Here is a 24,495-nt window from a genome sequence, read left to right as displayed (position 1 = left end):
AGTTGTTCGAAACGAACATAACATGAAAATACTTAAAAAGTAATACATTTAAACTATGCGAAGTACATAGTCTTAAAATTGTATGGCGCTCCATGAAATCATTAGTGGGCGGAGAGTATCAAGTTTATTTATTTATTTTATATATTCATGAACATCTTGATTGCATGAACCCAATTGTTATAACCATTATTGCCAAGCCTATGATTGCAAAACCAGACTGAAAATAAAGATGACAATCAATGCCGGGAAGGGCAGAGTCTTTGATGAAGATGACACCATCCCTCCTTCATACTTCCCATTTCTGCTTTCTTCTTCAGTGGGCGGAGGCATAATAACCACACCACCATAAGACGGAGGAGGCGGAGGAAGACCACCACCATACAATGGAGGAGGAGGCGGAGGAGCACCACCGTAAGACGGAGGAGGTGGAGGAAGAGCACCGCCATACGATGGAGGAGGCGGCGGAGGAGCACCACCATAAGTTGGAGGAGGAGGAGGTCTCGTTGCACTGTTACCCCTATTAATTGGTCATGGTATATGAGTAAATTGATTAATTTTAGGGCAAAAAACCAAAAGAAATGTAGATTGCAAACTTTTGACACATTTTAAGGGGTAAAAACTTGTTTGAGGCTGTATCACTGGTCTCAATTTGTGAGAGGGATCAGATCTTTAATTAATAATGAGATCAAAGATATGACCCATTAATCAAAAATATGACTCATTAATAAAAAAATTAAAAAATCGTGATCCATAAGACAGTCTCACACAAATGTTAACTTTTTTAGAGTTATCATAATGTCATATAATCATATAGATTACATTTAGTTATATTGAGTATTATCAAGTGTCAATAGTATGTAATTATACTTAATATTATTGACAGCAATATCACTTGCCATGTTAGAAAAATCTGATTGAGAGATAAACCAACTTAGGTTCTCATAGCTGATCACCTCAAATCAGGAAGGTCAATGGGCCACTATAACTAAAAGTCGAACTTGTAACTTTATAATTATTATCAAGTTAAATGTCTAACCAACTTGACCGAATTGTTCTAAAATCTTAAACTTTTGTCAGACGGAGTAGAGGTTGTCTTACTTCTTGGGGCAAAAGATGATTTGATATTCATAAGCCTTGCAGGTAAAGGTGCTGGTTCCATCATCAAAAGCATAGCTATAAGCCCTGGGACAAGCTCTCTTGAAGATGCTGGAATAGAACGATGGCTGACAAGTCGATGGATTCGCAAACTCTCCGCTGCAGCAATATTGGTCCAATCCAAACGCCTCACACGCGCTCTTGCACGCAATCACGTCCCCGCCCTCTCCACCAACCACTTGAAGTTCCTTGGGACAACCTGCCAGGCCAGAATTGTTTCGTTTTAACTAAAAGATTAAACTGTTAGTACACGACAAATAGACCGAACATACCATAGTTGAGATTAGAAATGCATCCAGTGGCATTGCATTGTCCATATACCCCTAGCGGAGCCGCGACAATGGGCAAGTTGTAGCCATCGACTATGCTGACATCGTAGAAGTCTTTCAGGTTTCCCTTGCCGAGGGTAATCTCGAAGAGCGAAGCCGGTGGAGTGGCGCCGATGCCGGCGCATTCGAGCTTTCCGCCACAGTCCCCGGTTTCACACGAGCCAACGCCGTATGCATCAAAGGTACAACCGGTCCTGCCCCAAATGCGGCCGGACCACCCCGGAACACAAGAAATCCTGGCAGTCTGGCCGGAATTCAACTGAAATCCGGTTGTGGAAAGTTGAGGCGTTCCTGAACCGGCTAGCGTGCCGGGCCATATTGTATATGGACAATTGTTAGTAATGGTGAATGTGCATTCAGAAGAGTATGAAAAGAATGTTGAGAAAAGCAATGAAATGAGACATGTTTTCCAGGATGTTATCATAGTATTCTGGTTTCTGATCAACAGGAGTATGAACCCTGGGAAAACCATATATTTGTAACCTGTCAATATTTTTCATTGAAGAAGAGGGCTTCAACTTAATTTCAACATAGGAGATACCAAAATCCATGACGTTAAATTGCTTTAAGAAATTCATCATCAGCCGCAATATCACAGTTTTGGTTTAGGGTTTCTTTGTCCTTTTATCTTGGGTGGCCTCAACAAGAAGAAATTCCTTTCTTTACCCTCTTCATGGATCATATCTTGATTGAAAGCAAAATTGTGAAATTTCACTGTTCTCGAAAGTAAATCAGTTTTCTATGTACATGGGCAAAGGACAACATCAATCATATATATAGAATGCAACTTCAAAGAGAATACTATGTACCATAAAATATCTCATTTCTTGATTACAAAGAAAAATGAGAATCACAAGGAAAGATCAAACCCATTTTAGTTGCCAACACTCAATGCAACTTCATAGAATGTGATTGCAAATTACAGGAGTAAAAACTTTGTAAAGCTCTAGAGCAATAAATCTAGTAATTGGATTACCACTAATTCACTAAAAGCACAAGAATGTCTGCTCTATCCTGAGATTCTGGAGGTATATGTTGAGATTCCAACAAATTTCTTCTAGAGTTGCTGCAAAGTGGGAACTGATCAGAAGAAATTGCAAAATGCGAGATCACGATCAGAATTGCTGCTGATGGCAATCCCTGCACTTTCATGAGATTGGAGAAGGTATATGTTTATTCCAGCAATTGTGTTTCTGGAGTCGCTGCAAAAGTGGGAACTTATCAGATGAAATTGCAAAAGGTGAGATCACTGTTAGAACAAAACATCTGGAACTCTGACCAATGTTGAAAAAATCGCTAGGCGCCTAGAGCCTAGGGTGCCGGCAGTAGATACTAGATAATTAGATACAACGCAAGCAGATCTGAACCAAGTCAACCAACGCGAGCAGATCTCAACCATTTCCTTGCTGCTGGTCACGCTGTGTCGCCAAACGGAGGGGGAGAGGAGAGGAACCTCGCCGGAGCCCTTCCCATCGCCGCCGCTCTGCCCAGCTAGCTCGCCCTCCACCGCCGTCGCCTACCACCATCGCTGCTGGTCGAGGAGAGAGACGGAGGTTCAAGGCCAAGAGGAGACTGCTGCTTCGCCGCTGGAAGGAGCTGCTGCCTTGTCTTCTCGCCGCCGTCGCCACAGCTCGGCGTCGATCTGCTCCTTCTCGTGGTGAAGAGGGCTGCGGCAACAATTCCTTCGGCGAGCAGATCTGAACCAAGCATGGCAGCTTCTGGGAAACAATTTCGGGGCTGCATGGCTCCCACAGCAGCTTCTGTTGTCAGTTCTTGGTGGTGACTGGTGAGCAGCAAATTAATGGTGGAGGTGGAGGCAGGGCTGCTGGAGTCTCTGGTCCATCCGTCTCGCTGCTCGCTGGGCATCTGAAACCACATAGCGTTTTTTTTTTTTTTTTTGGGGGGGGTTATTCGGCCGGCTAGGTAGTCTAGGCGCCGTGCCTAGGCGTGATTTTTACAACATTGATTGTAACTGTAGCACTTAATGTGTACTACTAAAAGCAGGACCGAGAATACCTTGGAAAAACTTGAAGATCTTGACAATCTGGTAGTTGCAGATGGTAATTACGATGTTTAGTCAGTAGCAGGGCATCTGTTTACACACGTCACTGAACAACAGTTTAGGGTTTAGCTTTCACAAGTTTATTGATAACACGTGTGCGACAGTGGAGAACTATGTTTGAGGTGATCATGGTCTGCCTTTGACGATGATGCCTCAACTTATGGGAATTGGGAATTCCGAGTTTCCAAAGGAACACTATTTCATTGGGAAATATTTATCCTGCATAAAGAAAAAACACAATAATAATCAAAAACTCATTGCCATATTCATAAATAAACTTCTAATTAAAGCAAATCAATATATATGAAGTTATATATCAACTCTCCCAATTGTAAACCCTTCAATTCCTGCAAAAACAACATTATTTTAGGCACCACATATATAACTGGTAAATCACAAAAATAACACATAAAAAACTAAACAACAAAGAACCAGAAATGAGCTCAGCTTATTATTACCTAAACCTGTAAAGCACAGAAAGTCAAAGAAATAAAGATCAGGTTAGCTTATACAAACTCAATAAAGAAATGAACTCTAATTGAAATGGAAAATTTCTGTAAAATGAGGCAACCAACAGTGTCAATATTTCCATCTATCATCCTGTCACATTAAGGCTTCTAGAAATAGTAATACTCTGTAACTCTGTAGTATTGATACAAGTAAAGCAAATGAGTCAAGGCAAGGCACTTCAAAGAATAAGTGATGTCTCACAAAGGAATTTGTGAGATGCTGCTGATCAATACAAAATAAGAAAGCTCGGTCAAGCGATAACACCAAAACTTGAAAATACAATGAACGAAGATCTGCAATCGACCGACAAAATCAAATGGCTGTATCATGCATCGAGCGGAAAATACCGAGCTACTTCGTCAGAGATTTGAGTTTTAATGTTGCACTAAAGGAGCTCAAATGTGATAATAATAAGTCCAGCTACATAATAGAGTTAAATCACCTAGTAAGTTATGGAAGTACTTCCTACAGACTTGGCAAGACAATCTAGCCTGCCATATATAGATGGTCTTATAAAAGCGTTCTCCATTATTGTCTCATGAGAGCATACTAAAAAGCAAAATAGAATAACCAGTTAACATCTAGCTCATGTCCATTCCATCTCCAACTTGGCTACATATGGGACTAACAGCGGAGAAAGATCTCTCAAACGGTGATGGATGGAAGGTTGCATCCCGCCTGCGCTTAAAAGCGCAGCTGTCAGAGGGTGAACTATCAGCATCAAACTTCCTCCGTATACCTTTCACAGCCTGCTCTTCAGCGGGCGTAAATGGAAAAATCTGCTTGCTCACCCTGCAGAGGGAGCTATGATTGTCATACAAAATTCTCTGATTACAGTTTTTGTCACAAATGTGGGTCAGCCCAGTTAGTCTGCATCTGTACATGTTCCCACACACATGTTCGTTTTCACATTTCCAATCGCACTTGTGAACAGGGTTTGGCCCATCTTGGCCAAGAATACTCGACAGAAAAATAACATTTGTAGGCACGGCTACCATAGATTTGCCAAATACCTCCATTGCTTCAGTGAATCTTCAAGTGCGAGTTTTCGGATGAGTCCCACAACCTAGCTGCCCAGCACTTGACGTCTGTAGAGCACCACAATACGAGAAACCATCAACATATGCTGGAAGGACCAATGCTCTATCACTACGGATGTTAGGAAGTCTACATTTTATCAAATTGGGAACCAAGCAGTACTTTGCCAATCAAGCTTCAGCTAACAAAAAAATGCAGCTTACCCAACATATAGAACGAGCTATCTCAAGAAATGTGTTAGTCTACCAGATCATGATAACAAAAACAGCTAACCAGGCTAAATAGCATCCATAATGCAGCACTTAATTGGAAAGCGCAGAGATCGAGCCATATTATGGCAAAGATATCATCTTTGAACAATTACACTGTATATCTCCATCTAAATTACAAGAGGATAAGTAATATGCACAAATCTATCTCCTTACATTCATGGAATAAAAATAGTTTCGTCAATAATATTACTAAACAATTACCTTATTTGGCTAAACCTGTACACAACATTGACTTCCAAAGCGAATTCAACGTAAAAAACGACAATATATCTGCGTCCTAGGTTATGCTATATACAATTTCAGCTAAACATAATATTAAATAAAAGAAACGAAAAAGGAAACCCCCTTTTTCCCCTAATCAATCACTATTGGAATTATGGAATTTAACATATCATGAATACGAAGAACAGTGATTATAAAAGAGAGATAGGGAGAGAGAGAAAAGAGAAAATCTTGACACGGAAGAGACCCGAGAAAGAACATACACAGCGGAAAGACGAGACGAGACGACCGACCTGCGTAGCTCTCCGAGTGGCGAGTACCGCCTTATCGCTCTCTCTCTCTAGCCTCCTCCTCCCTCCTCTCTAACTCTCTGTGCGCCACGCCTACAGTGAAGCAAAAAAATGGCGAGAGGAAAGGGGGAGAAGGCAGTATTTATAGAGTGAGAAGTAAGGACAAGAGCGGACCTGCCATGGGGGCCCCACTGGCAAAAATTATGCAGCCCCAAAACGACGACGTTTTGAGGCTGTATATATGTATATGTATATCCTCAGCTACTGCCTCCACGCCCAGCCAGCATATCCATCACTCCATCAGAACTCTTCATCGGAGATTTGCAGATTCGCGGCACATTACTCCACGCCTCCACCGACGACCGTCGTCCGGCTATTCTCCTCCGTGCCTCCGTGTCTTCGTCCGTTCACCATTCGTCCACCATTATAGATTTACAGCCTCAGGTTCGAACCAATCTTCATTATTCTTCAACTTTATTCTCTTAATTAGTTTGCCCTAATGGCTAACTCCATAAAAATGATGATTGATAAATCCCTAATTCCCTAAATTTTCAATCTTCAACCTTTTTTTTTTTAAATGTATTTTCCTATTGTATTTGTATGTATATTGTCTGTATTAGTGCATTCTGTAAGACTGTAACTCTGTGTTAGTTCATGTGTGATACGAATTCAGTACGAAATTAGGATTCCAAAGTATTGTCTGTGTTCGTATACATTTATCCCTTCATATTGTCTGTATTAGGATTCCAAACTTATGGTAGTTGATGTGTGTGAGTAATAATGCAGCCTGTTGTGGATTCCAAAAATAATTTCCAGCCTGTTCTGAGCCACTTAATGCAGTTTGGTGAAATATACAATTAAGAAAAGGGAGAGACTTGAGCTTTAATGGCTTATGATTTTCTTTGAACAATCTGCATCTAGCATTTTGATCAAAATTAGGATGCGGATTTATTCTTTTCCATCTGTAGTTGTAGTTACTTTATCATGTAGTGTTTCTGTACAGTGTTAATAATCTTTTTTAAAATGTTTTCTGCACTTGGTATTTGGAGAAAAAAGGGTGTTTATCTTTATGGTTGAGAAAATATGAGAGAGAGTAGAGAAGTACTATCCCGTAGTTCATCATAAATATTGTATTGTAATTTATAATGTATTTTGTATTTTGTATTTGAACAATCTAAATACAATGTTTTGATAATGTGTTCAAACTAAGAAAATTCGAACGCCAAACCCACGACTAGCTTATTATAGTTTTTCTTAGTTTGATTATTAAATTTTATCATTTTTGTTTAGTGTTTGGATTTTTAATATTGTATGATAACTTTGTGGAAAGCTAGTCGTGGGTTTGGAGCGACACCATCGACGGGAAATTGATTTGCTCCGGTGAAGCGTTGCGCTTAGGGGATGGCACGAGGTTTATTTATAAAGCTCGAGTGAACAATCAAGTTAGTGCTGAAGTGCTTTTGAAGGGAATTCGGGTTAGCCCGCTCTGCAAAGTTCGAAGTAGCGAATTCTCCCAGGTACGAACTCGGGACAGCTCACTCTTACTCCATCTTTTCATTTTCCTGAACGCAGGAGAACTACGGGTGTTATTGACTCGAAGCTCTGCTTGATTAAAAAAAGTTGGATTGTGAACATTTTTTGTACAATATACTACCATATTGAGAATTATAAAAGATGAAATTGTAAAATTTACAATTAATTTCTCTTTTTTTTTTTGACACAAATTAAGCATAATACTGTATTATAGTAAAAATTCAAAAAAAAAAAAATTGATTCTAGTAGAATAAAAAATAGAGCTCAATCGAGCTTGAGCCAGGCCTCAAGCTGAGCTTTGAGGGACCATTCGCACTTGGGTCCGTGCTAGTTACACCCCTAGGTAAAATGATCCTACCTGCCTAACCCTTATCTGATTCCTGTAGATTAGACTTCTAATCAGCTCTAAAGCTTGACTATGGAATCAGCAGTTAAGAAATACCAACAAAGATTCAGAAAAGTGGAGGATGAGATTGATAGGTGGGAGGAGCTTCACACTAGACTGCTTTCCCAATTCGCTAACGCTTCCTCCATCATCCAGAGATTGCAGGTCTCTTTAATTCTTAATTTTCAATAAAAAGTTAAATTGCTTCACTTTTATTATTGTGTTTTTTTTTTTGTTTTTTTTGTTTTTGTTTTTTTTTGTTTAGGTGATTCAAGGTTCAAAAAACTATGGTGCCTTGAAATGTATTCAAGGTATTGAAGATGCTGTTTTGGCTAAACAGTTGAATTCTCTGCAAACTATTCTGCTTTCTATGAATAAGACTTTGTATGCACCTCCATTTCCTCTACTTTCTTCTTTGTGTCAGTTCTCAAAAATTTTCTTGAAGTTAAACAGAAATTCAATCTTATTTGTTTATTCTCTATATTCTACTAACAATTTTTTTTCCTTGTTTTCTGCCTTTTCAAATATTTGCATTTCCATGTTAAGAGAGGATGCAGTTAGAGGTTTTTCTTCATTTGTTATGGCGTATTGTTATGGCTTTCATGGGCATTACAAATTACACCATGGACATTTTAAGTTGTTCTTTAAATTGGGAACTGATTTTTCTCTTTGAATGGTCATGGCATCTAGGGAAGGATTTCATTCCATTGTTTTATCATTTGAGAAGATTGTTCGTGATAGTAGACAGCAATTAAAAGGCGGGTCAGCTCAACCAACTGTGAAACAGTTGCAGCAACGAATTGGCATCAAACCAAGCCTTGCAGATTGCTTAGATGGGCTAACTATTCTTAGTGAGATGCACCAATCAGAGTAAGCAAGCTTTCTTGGAACCAAGCTTTATGCTCCATATATAGGTTATTTGTTTGTGTGTTTATGTGCTTCAAAATCATCAATCGTGTACATGTTTGAGCATTTTATTAGCTGCCAAGTTATCTTTTGTACTGCCGCCTACCCCCTTCTGATTTTGTTGATTCTGCTATACTTGTTCTTTTCTTAAATTCTTAGTAATATTTTGGTTTTATGCATAAAATCAGGAATCAGTTTTGTGCTTTATTCCTTAATTAATAGCAATGCTAGTGTCCATATATTGGGGTAATAGCTGGTCACACTGCATCAGACTATATATATATATATATATATACCATTTTTATGTTCAAAGTTTGTTTCTAATGATTCAATTATTAAATTTTTTTGGAACTCGTAAAAGTAATATTTTTATGTTGTTTCAGGTACCGTCTTAAATTGTCTCTGGTATCAGCAACTTCAACACTTGCATTGAAACCTAGGTTTTCTATTTTTCAGAAAACATTGTGTTACACTTTTATCCTTTCAAAGTATCCATATTCTATTTTTAAGGTTATGAACTTATTGGTGCTTAACTTACTTGCAGTGTTACTGATGATTTAAGTGTCCTCCAGCAGCTTTTGGTAGATCAGCCTAACATCCCTAAAGAGGAAGGTGTGTATAAAATCTCAAGGAGGTCAACAGAATAATATGAAAACTATTTTAGTAGTCCTTTGTCAGTTTGCCATGTATTTTCTAACCATTTGAACTTTCTTGAAGTCGGTTTTTTGTAAAATAAACTTTTCATCTAACATGTTAGTTGTAGTGTGGCTTTATCATCATACATTCATAGTTCATACCAATATCTTAAGCATCAATTTCTATTAGATAACCTTACTGGAAACTATAATATCCCATCATAAGCCATTGATGTACTAAATTGTAAAGAAAAATATGAAATGCAATTGATTGAAGGATATACACTTTTCACAATTACTGAATTGCACCATGGTACATTTTGTATAGACGGTATAGTTGTACTTGCTGGTTGATTATTTGAATGATGCATGGTATGGATGTGTGAAGCCATATAAATCCTTCAACAAATTTAATGTAGCCTTCGAAAAGTTAATAATTGCCCCTTTCTTTTTGTAGTGCAATTTATATTTGACATCATTTTTGCTGAAGACATCTGTTGATGCCCACAACTTGAGAGGGTGGTAAAAATCTTGAAATTGGCACGAGGTGAATGACCTTACAAAAAGTGATTGAGGATTACAATGTGAACAGCCTTGGGAGATTTATAGAGACTCAGTTGTAGAGCAGAGAACTTTAACATGGCTACCAACAAGGAATGGAAATATATATCGACCATGAGAATTGCAAAACCCCCTTTCTGGCATATTTGCGGTTCAGCATATACTTACCTATCGTATTCCCCTTCTTTGTAGGATGTGATTTTCTGTGGCAGGCCACAAATTACATTTGATTGGGATGATCAAAAAATTATTTTATTTGTATAATACACTATTAACATCTAATTATGAATCACATATACAATATGATTATCAAGTTGTTGGCTTTAGAATGGTAATTTGTGTGCTGAAATCCGATGAAGAAATCCTATTATGCAAGTGCCGTATGACAACCCAATTAGAGATTGGGTGTTTGATATGAAATAGGTGTCTGAGGATTCTTTTTCTTAGATGTTTGCCAATGCCTTCTTTTAATTTCTTTTTAAATTAAAAGGTAAATTGAAACATCAAGTTTACATCCTCACCATTGTGTATCACGGTGGGGGGTTTTAATAACAGATATGTGGTGATGGAATTGTCCTTTGATCCAAATAAAGATCTTGTGGCAGGTGATCCAATTATAGTCACTCAATTCAACAAAAACCATCAAAGATAGCATTCTCACAAACTTTGGAGAGTTTGGTAGCCCCATTATTTCATTCTTTTCAAGGCCTGCAGGTAAGAAATGGTTGATGTTTTTTATTTGGCCTAGCTGCCAACCCTAGTTGGCTGCTCCTATTTATTGGTATTCATCCCTGAATGTTGAGCTGCAATTTGCATAATTGCATGGTTATCAGTGTAGGGAAGTGTCCCATGTTAAACATACTTGAGCTTGTTCTATTTAAAGATGTTACCTGCTATTTTGTCCAAAGATATCCTGTGGTTGCTACTATTCATTAGTTGAGATGATTTCCATAGTACTCCGTTTGTCCCATTTTACCTGCCATGTTTCTTCTTTACTATTCATTTGTCAAATCAACTTTTTTTTTCTTTGCTTATTTGTCAAAGGAACAGAAATTTCAGCCGTGGCCCTTCTTGTACTTATCCAGTAAACCTGGCTGAGAAGATGGCAGACTTAGGAACACATAAAACAGCTACTATGGATGATGATGCTCAGACCCGTACTTGGATTAGTTGGGATTTGGGAATGATACCGAGCGATGAAATTTATAGTTTTGCTTGCTGGTGAAATGTTTGAATTGAAATCCCTTCATATAGTGAGTTCTTTAAAAACTCTTTTTTAGTGAGCTATTAGAATACTAGCTTTGCGTTTAGAATGGTTCTTCAATTCTATAAAGCTTCTAACAAAATGTATATTTTTAGCTCTATAGTGGAATTGAATCTTCTTGATCTTGGCCTTGGTTTTCTATTGCTCAACAGAGAAATGGTGAAATTATTGGCAGAGTTGAATCCAGAGCCAGCCCCCATGATGATCAAAATCATATACTTTAGGGGTTAGGTTTTTGCCTTGTTTAACAAGTGGAAAAGAACAGAATTTTGGCACGATATGGTATATTTATTTTATGCCTTGATTTTTTTATTTGGTTTGAGTGAAGTTTGGCCTTGGAATAAGAATTTGTTTTTGCACTTCAGGGACATTTAACAGCATTTATCTTTCTTTTTGAGTAAGAAAGTGCTCTTCAAATCACTATCACATGTTCAAAAAATCATTACTGACATGTTATTATGTGTTGCAATTACTGATTTACTGGACAAAAAGTCACTACTATACCTAATCTATACAATACTCTCACTTTCAAATTTGACACTATTGCTATATTATCATAGTTGCAATTCATTACTATTCATTCCAATTCATATCTATTCAATTTCAACTCACTTTTAAATTTCACATTACATAATAAATCACTATTGTGTAACAACACATTAAAAAGGGACAAATGTGACCCACAAAAGTATGCAATCGTGGAAATCAAATTTGAAGGTAGCTTATTTCAAGAAGTAAAAATAAGGACGTAAAGATTGATTGTAGAATATAATAACTTATTTCAAAATTAGCAAGATTGCAAAAAGAAAAGTTTAAAATATATAGAGTAGGTGGAGGCTCCAAGGAAGGAAAATGCCTTCCTTTAATTTTAATAATAATAATAATAATAATAATAATAATAATAATAATATAAAATCAACAAAAATACAATGTTATGATAGTTTGATCATCTATAACTAGAAGTTTATTGGTAAATAGGGGGCATTTTGGTCTATGTCCACCACAGAATTAGTAAATAGGGGGCATATGAATGATGAGAACAAAATATTGAAAGTGATATGTTGGGCCCTTTTTCCTTTTTGGGTTCAAATTGTAAACGATTGAAATGGACAATTGTCAATTTGCAACATATGTCAAAGCTAGTACAAGAATTTAGATAATGATTTTCAATTTCACTATTGATATTAACCCTCTTTTACAAGCTTATAGAGTAGTTAATATTTTTATCAAAACGTATACGCCATTAAACATGTCACAATAGCTTTGCGAAATAAAATTTAAAAGGAAATTTTTTTTTTTGAGAATTTAAAACGGAAAATTAATCACACAAAAGTAATAGAAAATTTTTTAAAAGTAATTAAAATGTGGCAATGTCATAATCAAACCTAAATTTGTTGTTTGTTTTTCTTTGTTGGAAATTTACAAGCATAGAAAGGAGCAGATGAGAACGAGGATGCCCAAATCTTAAAATAGAGATGCCTGCCAAATGCCAATGCATCTATTCTATGCCAAATGCCAGCCTTATATGTCTCTGAAGATTCTTTTGTTTTACTTTTTAGTCTTTTCTCGTGGATTAGTTGTGTCCGAGGTTAGGATAGGAAAACACAATAAGCTTACGGGCGTGCAAGCCGGCTGAATAAGATTTTTTTCGCCTCACGCGGCCAACCTGGAGAAGAAAACGACAATTGTGATGATGTCTTTGAGAACACATCATAATATCACTGTCTATAGGGAATTTTTAGCCTACTTTGTAGTAATTATTGCAGCTAGAAAGCAATATGAAAACAACTTTAAACTAACACAAAGGTTTTCTTAGCAGGTCAATTCCTTTGTTGGTTAGGATTACAAGGTAGGTTTCATTCACAAATTTAAATAATAATTACAAAATTTTTTCATAAATCAGAGGCATTATCTTTCTTAAATTCTACAAATTTTTATATTAAAAATTACGTTTTAAGTCTGTCAATTATTTTTTGCTAGCCATTTTAGTCACTGTTACGGTAAATTCCTTCAAATTTGAAATAAGTTGCAATTTTAGTACTTAGCTTGGAGCAACATATATGTTAAATTCCATTAGGTTTTACTTAATACTTGAATATTTTAGTAATTTAGTATTTTTCTTCTATTTAACCCTCCTCAATTTTGGCATTTCATATGCAAAATAGTGAATTTGATTTTAATAGATTCTGTGTAGGGATGAAACATAGACGAGAAACCATAATTGAAGAAATTAAAATTAATTTTAAGAAATGAGGTTGCCAATTAATTGTTATGTATATGAAATGCTGAAATGAAAAAACAAATATAAATTTAAGAAGAAAAATAAGAAATTATTAAAATAATCATGCTGTAATTGTTATGTATATGAAATGCTGAAATGAAAAAACAAATATAAATTTAAGAAGAAAAATAAGAAATTATTAAAATAATCATGCTGTAAATAAGAAATTTGACATAGTTTAATGGTTCTATTGTTTTACATATTAAAACTATAATTTACTTGAAAAGTTAGAAGTGTGTATTATAATAAAAAAAATTAGAGACTAAAATCACAAATAAAAAAATAATTGAACAAAACAATGCAATTTCCCCTCATGATTGAATTGGCACATTACGGAATATTGCCATATTTTATATTTTCTGCACTATGATGTTAGCATTGAGCCATTGACTATGTGGCCATAATTCATAAAATGCCAATATTCAATAATGTATTTAAATGAATGTTTGACTTTATTTATTCTAAAAAAAAAAAAAACAATTCATCCTCACAATACAAGGATCATATCAAATGTTTAACCAATTGTTTTTCATAATTGGAGAAAAAAAAAACCTATATTCTCTCTATAAAAAGAAATTCCTAATTTGGATTACATCTATTATTGTAATTATAGTCATTACATTTATAGTCTTCAATTCATATACATACGGTTGTCCCATTGCATATCTCAACTAGTTGGAGTTGATTAATTTAAAGTAAGTTGATATTTTTATTTTGCTAACAATTACGAGGTGTAGGGTTTATCGATTTTTCAAGGCAAGAATGAGAAACTCTCAACTATCTTGAGATTAGAGTGCAATGCTTTACATTCATATATATGATGAGAACAATTATGTTTGTATTAGAGTTCACAAAATATAACTGTAGGAATACAAGAGTATATATACAAGAGAATCATAAGTAAACTAGGACTGAGAATCATAAGTAAACTAGGACTGAGACTTATAGTATGACTCTATTATGTAGAGTCCTAATACTCCCCCTCAAGCGGATGGTACGGAAGTAACCTGTAGCTTGTCACGTAAGAAGCAGAACCGGGGACCTGCGAGTGACTTGGTGAAAATATCAGCTAGCTGATCCTTAGTAGAAATAAAGTGCACCTGAATGTCTCCTGCAGCTACTCTGTCTCTCACAAAGTGATAATCAATTTCGACATGCTTTGTGCGAGCATGAAAAATAGGATTAGCACACATATAAGTAGCTCCAAGATTGTCACACCTATTTCTCGCAGCAAAGAGAGGATCCACAGAACTTCAGCACATACATCTGCAAGAGCCTTGTACTCTGCTTCAGTAGAAGATCGAGCAACAGTCCTTTGTTTCTTGCATACCCAGGACACTAGATTGGTTCCAAGAAACACAGCATGCCCACTAGTAGACTTTCTATCCGTAGGACAACCAGCCCAGTCAGAATCCGAGAATGCATGAAGCTCACCTAAACTTGACTTTCTCAATCGCAAACCCAAAGACATAGTACCTTTAACATACCTTAACACACGTTTCAGTTGTTCCCAGTGTGCAGTGGTTGGAGCATGCATGTGCTGACAAAGCAGATTAACTGCAAAGGATAAATCTGGTCTCGTGATAGTTAGGTACTGTAGTGCACCTGCAATGCTCCGGTATTGCGTGGGATCATCATATGGATCTGTACAGGTAGATATTGTCTTTGAAGTCGTAGTAGGTGTAGACACAGGTTTGCAGTCTGTCATACCAGCTCGTTTAAGTATGTCAGTCATATACCTGCGCTGAGAAAGCAACACTCCATCTGCACACTTGACTGTTTCAATCCCAAGGAAAAACCCAGGCTCACCAAGATCTCTAATCTTGAAAGTACTAGAGAGCTTGGAGAGCAAAGCCTCCAATGCACCATGTTCATTTCTCATAACAAGAATATCATCCACATAAACAAGCAGGTAAACAGTAGCCGATCCACGAGAATAATAAAATAACGAAACATCAGTTTTAGAGGCATTAAAACCAGCAGATAACAGAAAAGTGTGCAAACGAGTGAACCAAGCCCGGGGAGCCTGCTTCAAACCATACAGGGAGCGTTTCAACAAGCAAACATGATCAGAGTGCTGAGAATCAACATACCCCGGAGGCTGACGCATGTAAACAGTTTCTGTAAGATTACCATTAAGGAATGCATTATGCACATCCAATTGCCTGACTAGCCAACCAGAAGAAAGAGCAAGAGAGAGCAACAACCTGACTGTAGTAGGTTTAACCACCGGGCTGAAAGTGTCAAAGAAATCTTGACCCGGGACCTGATTAAACCCTTTAGCCACGAGCCTGGCCTTGTAGCGCTCAACAGATCCATCACCCTTCCTTTTCGTGCGAAACACCCACTTGCAGCCAATAATATTCATAGACGCAGTGGGAGGAACCAAGCACCATGTCTGATTCTGCAACAAGGCATTGAACTCCTGATCCATTGCCTCCCTCCATTCAGAGTGTTTGACTGCCTGAGTATAACAAGTAGGATCAACAGAGGAAACTTGCACAGTCAAACCCGCAACCGGAGCCACAGACCGACTCCTAGTGGCCATGGAGTGAGACCTCTCCGTGGGACGCACAGTACGACCACGTGGCCGACCACGAGGCCTCTTCTGAGCCACATCAGCAGGAGGCGAGGGAGCTACCACAGATGGATCAGCCACAGGATGAAAAACAGATTCAGCCCAAGGTCGTGCAATAGATTCTGATGGAGCCTGCAAAACAGACTTAGCACCAAAAGGAAACACAGCTTCATCAAACCGCACATGACGGCACACAAAAACTTTATTAGTACGCAGGTCCATGCACCTATAACCCCGAAACGAATCAGGATAACCCAGAAAGACACATGGAGAAGACCTGTAAGACAGTTTATGACGATTATATGGCCGTAAGTGCGGATAGCACAGACAGCCAAAGACACGAAGAAAGGAATATGATGGCTGAGATCTGTGCACTAAGACATGAGGACTAGAGTTATAGAGAGTATGCGAGGGCATTTTGTTAATAAGGAAAACAGCAGCCTCAAAAGCAAAATGCCAGAACCGAGACGGCACAGAGGCACGAGCCATAAGTGCTAGCCCGGTTTCAACCACATGCCTGTGCTTCCGTTCCACACGACCATTCTGTTCGTGTGTGTACGCACAAGATTGCCTGTGACTAATACCAAGCTGAACAAAAACAGAATGTAACTTTTTATACTCAGCCCCTAAATCAGATTGAACAGCTTTGATTTTACGATTGAAGGCACGTTCAACTAAACATCGAAAACGCTCAAAAACAGAATATATATCTGACTTAATTTCATAGGAAAATACCAAGTATATAACGAGAAAAGTCATCCACAAATAAAACAAATAACGATAACCCTCAGAGAGAGTACAGGAGCAGGGCCCCAAATGTCCGTATAAACTAAATCTAGCACATTCGAACTAACAGACAACACGTGGCAATGGAAACGTGCAGATTTACCCATTTGACGCGCAGAACACACAGTATGAGAAGTTTTATTCGACTCACTAACAGAACAAGACTCCAAGACTCGATGTAAAACACGCTGATGCGGATGACCCAAACGATCATGCCACGTAGACGCCGAAGCACGAGCAGAAATAAACGCGGAAGGTGAACCAGAAGGAACCGGCAAGGCATAGAGCCCACCGGAACTATTGCCCCGCAAAAGAATTGCCTTGGTCCGAATATCCTTCACAACAAAGAAGGAAGGGTGAAACTCAAAAAACACCTGATTATCCGACGCAAAGCGCTGAACGGATAATAAAGAGGCAGAAAGACGGGGAACATGTAAAATATGAGACAACTTAAGAGACCTAGAAGGCGTAGAAATAGAAGCATGACCCACGTTACTAATAAGTAAAGGCGTACCGTCACCAACACGTAAAGTGTCGTTACCACCATATTCTTCAGATGTAGAGAGGGCAGCTATATCAGGTGTGGCATGATGTGTTGCACCAGTGTCAGGCAACCAGGTATGAGCAGTCACGTTATTCGCCGAATCACCCTGATGAATAAAATTCGCTTGCGGAGAAACCACATAAGGCAACTTGTAACAAGACAAAGCCGAGTGACCAAATGAACCGCAAATTTGACACTGGATGGAAGAGCCTCTGCCACGGCCTCTCCCACCGCCACGTGACTGCCGACCTCCCTGAGCAGCGAAAGCCGCCGGTGCAGCACCTCCAGGCAATGCGTAATCATCACCGGCGATGAAGTCTTGCGCGCCCAGCAAGTCAGCAAGCTCAAGGAGCGTCACCGGATGTCCTCGAACCGCCAGCGAAGAGGTGACACCCTTGAACTCCGGTCGAAGGCCGCGGAACACGTACAGGTTCTGTTCTTCCAGCGTTACCTTCCGGCCGGCGAGAGCTAAATCTTCAACAATAAGCCGAGCTCGCCCGAGATACTCCGCCGTCGACGAATCTCCTTGCCGGAGACCATGGAGTTGGCTAAGCAAGTGAAGTTGGCGGGATTGAGAGGCGGAAGCGAGGGACTGCTCAATGGCATCCCACAACTCCTTCGATGTCCTACAGCCGACGGCGATGGAGAGCACCTCCTCGGACAGCGAAGAAACCAGGAGAGACAGCAACCCTTGATCACGGCGAGACCACGCAACAAACGCCGGATTCCGAACGCGGGCAGCAGCAACGGACGAGGTAGCAGCAGACACGGCAGGGAGGAACTCCTCCGGGCAAGGACACGATCCATCAACAAGATCAATGAGATCATGGCCACGTAGAAACGGGAGAACCTGAGTACGCCAAAACAAAAAATTGCGGTGGTTGAGTTTGATGCTAATGTAGTGATGAGCAGAAGAGAGCGACGACACGGGAGCCGGCGCCGCAGAACTCACAGCAACATCTGAAACGGTCCGCTCAGAGGCAGAGCCGTCATTCGTAGCCATGGGAACAAGAACGAAACCCTAGCTACTGATACCAGATGAGAACAATTATGTTTGTATTAGAGTTCACAAAATATAACTGTAGGAATACAAGAGTATATATACAAGAGAATCATAAGTAAACTAGGACTGAGAATCATAAGTAAACTAGGACTGAGACTTATAGTATGACTCTATTATGTAGAGTCCTAATATATATAATTTGACTTTTAATTTCTTGATTTTGAGTCTATATGGTCACTATCTTTCTCTTTGTTACAAAATATTTTAAATGGAAGAAATAATACAATTATATCTTCTTCTTCTTTTTTTAAATAAACGATATTCAAACCATTAATTAAAATTCAAGAGATTACAAATTGTATTAGAACTAAGCTAGAACTGACAGGATGAGCTAAAAGTCTAAAACATGAACCACTGCACAACAAAAATAAAAAATAAAAACCTACGTGGCTTCGCCGTCGGAGCGTGGAGTTACGGTGATCCTCCATAACTAATTTATTGGCCGCCTGCAAAACTACTTGACTAACTAAAAGAGAGAGAGAGACAAAAAAAAAAAAAAAAAAAAAAAAAAAAAAAAAAAAAAAAAAATTGTATTAGAACTAAGCTAGAACTGACAGGATGAGCTAAAAGTCTAAAACATGAACCACTGCACAACAAAAATAAAAAATAAAAACCTACGTGGCTTCGCCGTCGGAGCGTGGAGTTACGGTGATCCTCCATAACTAATTTATTGGCCGCCTGCAAAACTACTTGACTAACTAAAAGAGAGAGAGAGACAAAAAAAAAAAAAAAAAAAAAAAAAAAAAAAAAAAAAAAAANTTTTTTTTTTTTTTTTTTTTTTTTTTTTTTTTTTTTTTTTTGTCTCTCTCTCTCTTTTAGTTAGTCAAGTAGTTTTGCAGGCGGCCAATAAATTAGTTATGGAGGATCACCGTAACTCCACGCTCCGACGGCGAAGCCACGTAGGTTTTTATTTTTTATTTTTGTTGTGCAGTGGTTCATGTTTTAGACTTTTAGCTCATCCTGTCAGTTCTAGCTTAGTTCTAATACAATTAAAAAAAAAAAAAAAAAAAACAAACAAACAAACAAACAAACTAACTAACTAACTAAAAGAGAGAAAACAAAATAATTTTTTTTAAGGGAGGCCTGCAAAGCTGTTGTCGTATTCGTGAAGGGTTCAGACTAATACTTCTGCATAAAATAATAATACAGAACTTGAATTTATGGGGTTTTTTTTTTTTTTTTGCTTGTGGATTATTATTATTATTATTATTATTATTGTTGTTGTTGTTGTTGTTGTTGTTATAAAGTTTTTTATTACTTGAATGAAAATATGGGTTGACTAGTTATTAGTTTCTCTAGGTATAGTAAAAAGTTGAAACTAAAACATTTTTTCTACAGCAATATAATTTTAAGGTTAGAGAATACCATATTTGCATACCAAATTTTTATTTTATTTTTAAATGGACCATATAATAATGGCATAAGATATTGAAGAGAAATGCAACCATTTATATTTCAAATTAATTTTATTTAGAGATATGCGGAGGAGATGAGCATTAATCTGCCATTTTTGGTTCAAAGTTTAGGATGAATTTATGTATTTCATTTTATTTATTTATTCTCTTTAAGATAAAAACGTATACAAATAATATACATAAATTATATCGTGCATCGAAGCCCAGCATATGCATTGTGAATCATGGTCGGATTATATGTACATGGAGATGCATAATATATTAATCACATATGCATAATATATGAACTGTAGGTAAATAAATGGAATATACATAATATGTTAATTGTTATATAATCTGAGTTAAGATTCACAGTGCTCATGATAGATCTTGGTCCAAAATATAACCATAACCATTAAATAATTTACATAATCCGTAAATATTTATATTTTGTATGAAGTATCATATATTACATACTCAAAATATTTTCTATGTCTTATAACTCCCATTTTACTTAAATATTTACTATTTATTGATCAAATAATTTTTTTTGCATTTTTTAATAATTTATACTAGTATTTTATTATTATTATTATTTTGCATTTATATATATATATATATAGTATAAAACACACTAAGAGAGCCAATCGCTATAAGAGTTTTGGTCATGGTTATTTATTAAAGGTCCCCACCTCGGATTCATAGGCGATGCTGTTATTGACCTATCGTTGTTGGAATCTGGCAAAAGCATTATTTTCTATTGAATATTCATATGATTAAATGATTCTGCCGATTTTAACACTTATCCCTATGCCAAGATTCAAGAATCAAGATGATAACTTGATGATATGTGTTATTGAGTAGGTGAAGTATTATTTTTGTAAATGTTTTGATACGATTTTTTTTTTTTTGTAATTTGTACACTATTATATATGAACGGAATCTTTAATATTATATATTTTATATGTTAACGAATTTGATTTAAATAGAATTCATCATTTTTTTGGTCAATAAAAAAGGGATAAACTCACGTTTATGAGTGGTAGATTGTGAGTAATTATACATAACTGAACATTAATAATGGTAGTGTGTGAGTTACACAAATATAATGGGTTCCTTATGAGAACTGGCCCTCCCACATAATAATAGACTACTCAAATCACTATGATCTATCAGTTTACTATTCTGTAGATAGGAGTGCTAGGGATCTCGCCTTTTGTGAGTTAATAAAATAATGAGTTAATACCACAAATGGTCCTCTGACTATTGGGGTAGTACTCTTTTTAGTTCTCGACTTTCAATTCGACCACAAATGGTCCTCTGACTTTTATTTTTGACCACAAATAGTCCTCTGTTAAAATTTCTGTTAAATAGGTGTTAAATCTAGGGGTAATATCGCTAAATTGATTAATATTATTATGATTACTTCTTTTTTATAATTATATGACAACATAATTAATTTCAAACATTAATAAACATTAAGTTAATAAATATAAAAATAAAATGGACGTGACAAATTACATAAATGAACAAATTAAATAAAAATTCATGATTAATGTCCGCAATTTGTAATTGATTAATTATATTAATTCAACGGTGGCGGCCTTCAGTTATGTCCCAAAAAATGTTTGATCGATTAATGAAGAGTGAAAAATATTAGTCGGCCATGTATGAACAACCATGAAAATAATGGAAGCAAGGTTTTTGAAAAAAAAAATTCAATTTTAATCTGTTGGTTAAATTAAATCAGATAGCTCTAATATTAAATCTTCATTTTTCACTCATAATTACGAGATATAAGGTGCATTATTTTTTATTTAGGAGTATTTATATTTGTTAATTGTTTCAATTATGCTTGTTGGTGAAAAGTTATAAACATTTTTATTTTATGACCATTATATATATCAATTTGACGATAATACCCATAGATTTAACACCTATTTAACAGAAATTTTAATAGAGGACTATTTGTGGTCAAAAATGAAAGTCAGTGGACCATTTGCGGTCGAATTGAAAGTCAAAGACTAAAAAGAGTACTACCTCAATAGTCAGAGGACCATTTGTGGTATTAACTCTAAAATAATTTTAACTAAGTTTTTGTTAATTCCGGCATTTCAATAGGATAGTGAATTCTCCAAAATAATTTATATTTTTCCTTTCCAAAAAAAAAATAATTTATATTTTATATTAAACCATTGTCTGGTACTTACTACTTGCCTAACGCCTACAAATACTCCACATGAAAGATTGGTGGCATTTCAACGTTTCAACCCCATCCTCTTCAGTACTGCCATTTCATCGGATTAAAATCTCCAAAATCCTTCAAATCTTCAATTTTTTTCCGCCATGGCTACGCAGAAAGATGAAACGAAGGGCGTAGAGTCACCGGAGACGCCTCTGAGGAAGTTAATTCTGAGGTACAATTCGCCTCTGGTTCAGGTTATACTGATCGGTCTGGTCTGTTTCTGCTGTCCCGGGATGTTCAATGCCCTAACCGGAATGGGCGGCGGCGGCCAGGTGGATCCGACGGCCGCAAACAACGCCAACACCGCCCTATACACCACTTTCTCCGTCTTCGGAGTGTTAGGCGGCGGAATTTACAACATCTTAGGGCCACACCTCACACTGTTCGCAGGGTGTTCGACGTATGTCCTCTACGCCGGCTCGTTCCTCTACTACAACCACTACAAGCACCAGGCCTTCGCCATCGTCGCCGGCGCGTTTCTCGGCGTCGGAGCCGGACTTCTGTGGGCGGCGCAGGGAGCGATCATGACGTCATACCCGCCGCAGGCCCGGAAAGGAACCTACATCTCTCTGTTCTGGAGCATTTTCAATTTGGGCGGAGTGGTTGGGGGGCTTATCCCCTTCATAATGAATTATCATCGCACAGATGCGGTTTCTGTGAACGATGGAACTTACATTGGATTCATGATCTTCATGTCCATTGGCGTTGTTCTTTCCCTCACAATTCTCCACCCTAGTCGCGTTGTTCGCGACGATGGATCGAAGTGTACTAACATCAAATACTCCAGCGTGAGAGTCGAATCCATTGAGATTCTTAAGCTCTTCCTCAACTGGAAGATGCTATTGCTGATTCCTGCTTCTTGGGGGAGCAATTTTTTCTATAGCTATCAGTTTACCAATGTGAATGCTGCGTTGTTTAATGTGAGAACCAGAGGGTTTAACAATGTGTTCTACTGGGGGGCACAGATGGTTGGGTCAGTGTTCATTGGGTTCATAATGGATTTCAGCTTCAAGAGTAGAAGGATTAGGGGATTGGTGGGGATCACAGTTGTTGCCATTCTTGGAACTGCAATTTGGGCAGGAGGGCTTGCGAGTCAGGTTAAGTATTCCCGCAATGATTTGCCTGCTAACAAGCTGGATTTCAAGGATGGGTCGGATTTTGCAGGGAGATTTGTGTTGTACTTCAGCTATGGCTTACTTGATGCCATGTTCCAGAGTATGGTGTACTGGGTCATTGGAGCCTTAGCAGATGATTCTGAGATCCTTAGCAGGTACTAGAATCAATCATACAACATTTGCATACACAAAATTTGTAGTATTGCTTGAACCAGCCAAGTTGGTCAGACTGTTTACTCAAACCATAAGGTTACAAGAGAAACTAGGGCTAGTTTTATTTGATAGCTGTCTATTGGTCTTCTTGGTTTAAACCAGACAACCTAGGTTGGTTCCCTTTACGAGCTAGGTCAGAAGGCGGGTTTACTTAGTGTACAGTCTCGGGCACCGGCGGCACTTTTCCCTCGTCACAAAAAAAAATTGTAGTATTGTACTATTGTTAGCATGAATTCTGAGAAAATTTTATGTTTCAGGTACAATGGTTTCTACAAGGGAGTGCAGAGTGCAGGGGGAGCTGTTGCTTGGCAAATTGATGCCAGAAAAGTGCCTTTCCTCACACAGTTGATTGTGAACTGGGGACTCACAACAATAAGTTATCCTCTATTGGCTCTTCTGGTTTTATTAGCTGTAAAAGATGATTACAAAAAGGTTGAGGAGGGAGGAGTGTCCAAGGATGATGGTTTTATGTCGGCTTCGTCTAATCCCGTCCCATAGTGATTTGTAAGTTAATAGGAAGGTTGCACATTTACGGTTTACAATACTCCCAAATTAATTATGACTGCGTTTCGGCCACGCAGCCGTAGCTTTCAAGTGATAAATACAAAGTTGTATATATGCTTGTTGAATATCATGTTGTTGAAGGTCATGTTTGCTTGTGTGGAATTTTGTTTGCTGTTAACTCAATTGGTTTGTCTTTTTTGGTTCTGTTTCATGTCCATTGCTATTTATAACATGTCACAATCAAATGTCTTTTCTTGATTAGTACACAGTTGATTTTGATTTCCATGTCTTTTAGCATTTCTTTTATAATTCCATGATTGTATGATCAAAATATACGGAGTAATAGTTTTCTTATAAGAAGGCAAAAAAAAGATTCATTGCATTTGTCAAACACTTTGTGCACAGATGATCTATTGGTAACTCCTTTTTGAAAGGTCATAAAATTAAATCCTGTGGTGGGTATTGATTCATTGGGCAGTACTAAAAAATATATATATAAAAGAATCATTGCATTTGAGTTGCATTTTCTGTTTTTATTGTTGCATTTTTTTTTCTCAGAAACGAAAGAATATTGTTACAACAGCCTCAAGAAATCAAATTTAAAAAAAAA

The 24,495-nt window shown here is 37.4% G+C and overlaps 4 protein-coding genes across 9 annotated transcripts; 2 read left to right on the top strand and 2 right to left on the bottom strand.

Moving 5' to 3' along the window:
- Positions 1-29: 29 nt before the first annotated feature.
- Positions 30-5,991, bottom strand: LOC116020953 (pathogenesis-related thaumatin-like protein 3.5). 4 transcript variants are annotated; one of them, XM_031261526.1, is made up of 7 exons: positions 5,852-5,983; positions 5,070-5,144; positions 3,501-3,765; positions 2,764-3,350; positions 1,428-2,686; positions 1,099-1,354; positions 30-517 (listed from the first exon to the last, which is right to left on the bottom strand). In XM_031261526.1, exons 5-7 carry the CDS (start codon positions 1,954-1,956, stop codon positions 199-201), a joined length of 1,104 nt encoding a protein of 367 aa, XP_031117386.1. In that variant the 5' UTR covers positions 1,957-2,686; positions 2,764-3,350; positions 3,501-3,765; positions 5,070-5,144; positions 5,852-5,983; the 3' UTR covers positions 30-198. The 4 variants fall into 4 exon arrangements, with proteins under 4 accessions (XP_031117386.1, XP_031117387.1, XP_031117385.1 ...); XM_031261527.1 differs by having other exon boundaries at positions 1,428-3,350; positions 5,882-5,991; XM_031261525.1 differs by lacking the exon at positions 2,764-3,350.
- On the bottom strand, positions 4,638-5,075 carry LOC116020487. Its single transcript, XM_031260960.1, has one exon. The coding sequence runs from the start codon at positions 5,073-5,075 to the stop codon at positions 4,638-4,640; it is 438 nt and encodes a 145-aa protein (XP_031116820.1).
- On the top strand, positions 5,970-10,233 carry LOC116020954 (uncharacterized protein At5g43822-like). Of its 3 annotated transcripts, none has more exons than XM_031261532.1 (8): positions 5,970-6,322; positions 7,213-7,395; positions 7,803-7,961; positions 8,062-8,180; positions 8,487-8,666; positions 9,086-9,142; positions 9,247-9,314; positions 9,795-10,233. In XM_031261532.1, exons 3-8 carry the CDS (start codon positions 7,830-7,832, stop codon positions 9,836-9,838), a joined length of 600 nt encoding a protein of 199 aa, XP_031117392.1. In that variant the 5' UTR covers positions 5,970-6,322; positions 7,213-7,395; positions 7,803-7,829; the 3' UTR covers positions 9,839-10,233. The 3 variants fall into 3 exon arrangements, with proteins under 3 accessions (XP_031117392.1, XP_031117390.1, XP_031117391.1); XM_031261530.1 differs by having other exon boundaries at positions 7,798-7,961; XM_031261531.1 differs by having other exon boundaries at positions 7,209-7,395; positions 7,798-7,961.
- Positions 10,234-22,063: 11,830 nt separating this feature from the next.
- On the top strand, positions 22,064-24,151 carry LOC116019107 (UNC93-like protein 1). The gene is made up of 2 exons (XM_031259201.1): positions 22,064-23,323; positions 23,639-24,151. Exons 1-2 carry the CDS (start codon positions 22,155-22,157, stop codon positions 23,877-23,879), a joined length of 1,410 nt encoding a protein of 469 aa, XP_031115061.1. The 5' UTR covers positions 22,064-22,154; the 3' UTR covers positions 23,880-24,151.
- The last annotated feature ends 344 nt before the right edge of the window (positions 24,152-24,495 follow it).

The sequence above is a fragment of the Ipomoea triloba genome, chromosome 5, assembly GCF_003576645.1.
Source record: "Ipomoea triloba cultivar NCNSP0323 chromosome 5, ASM357664v1".
Taxonomy (NCBI): domain Eukaryota; kingdom Viridiplantae; phylum Streptophyta; class Magnoliopsida; order Solanales; family Convolvulaceae; genus Ipomoea; species Ipomoea triloba.
The sequence above is the reverse complement of the archived record's forward strand: the minus strand, read 5'-3'. Positions and strand labels throughout refer to the sequence as shown.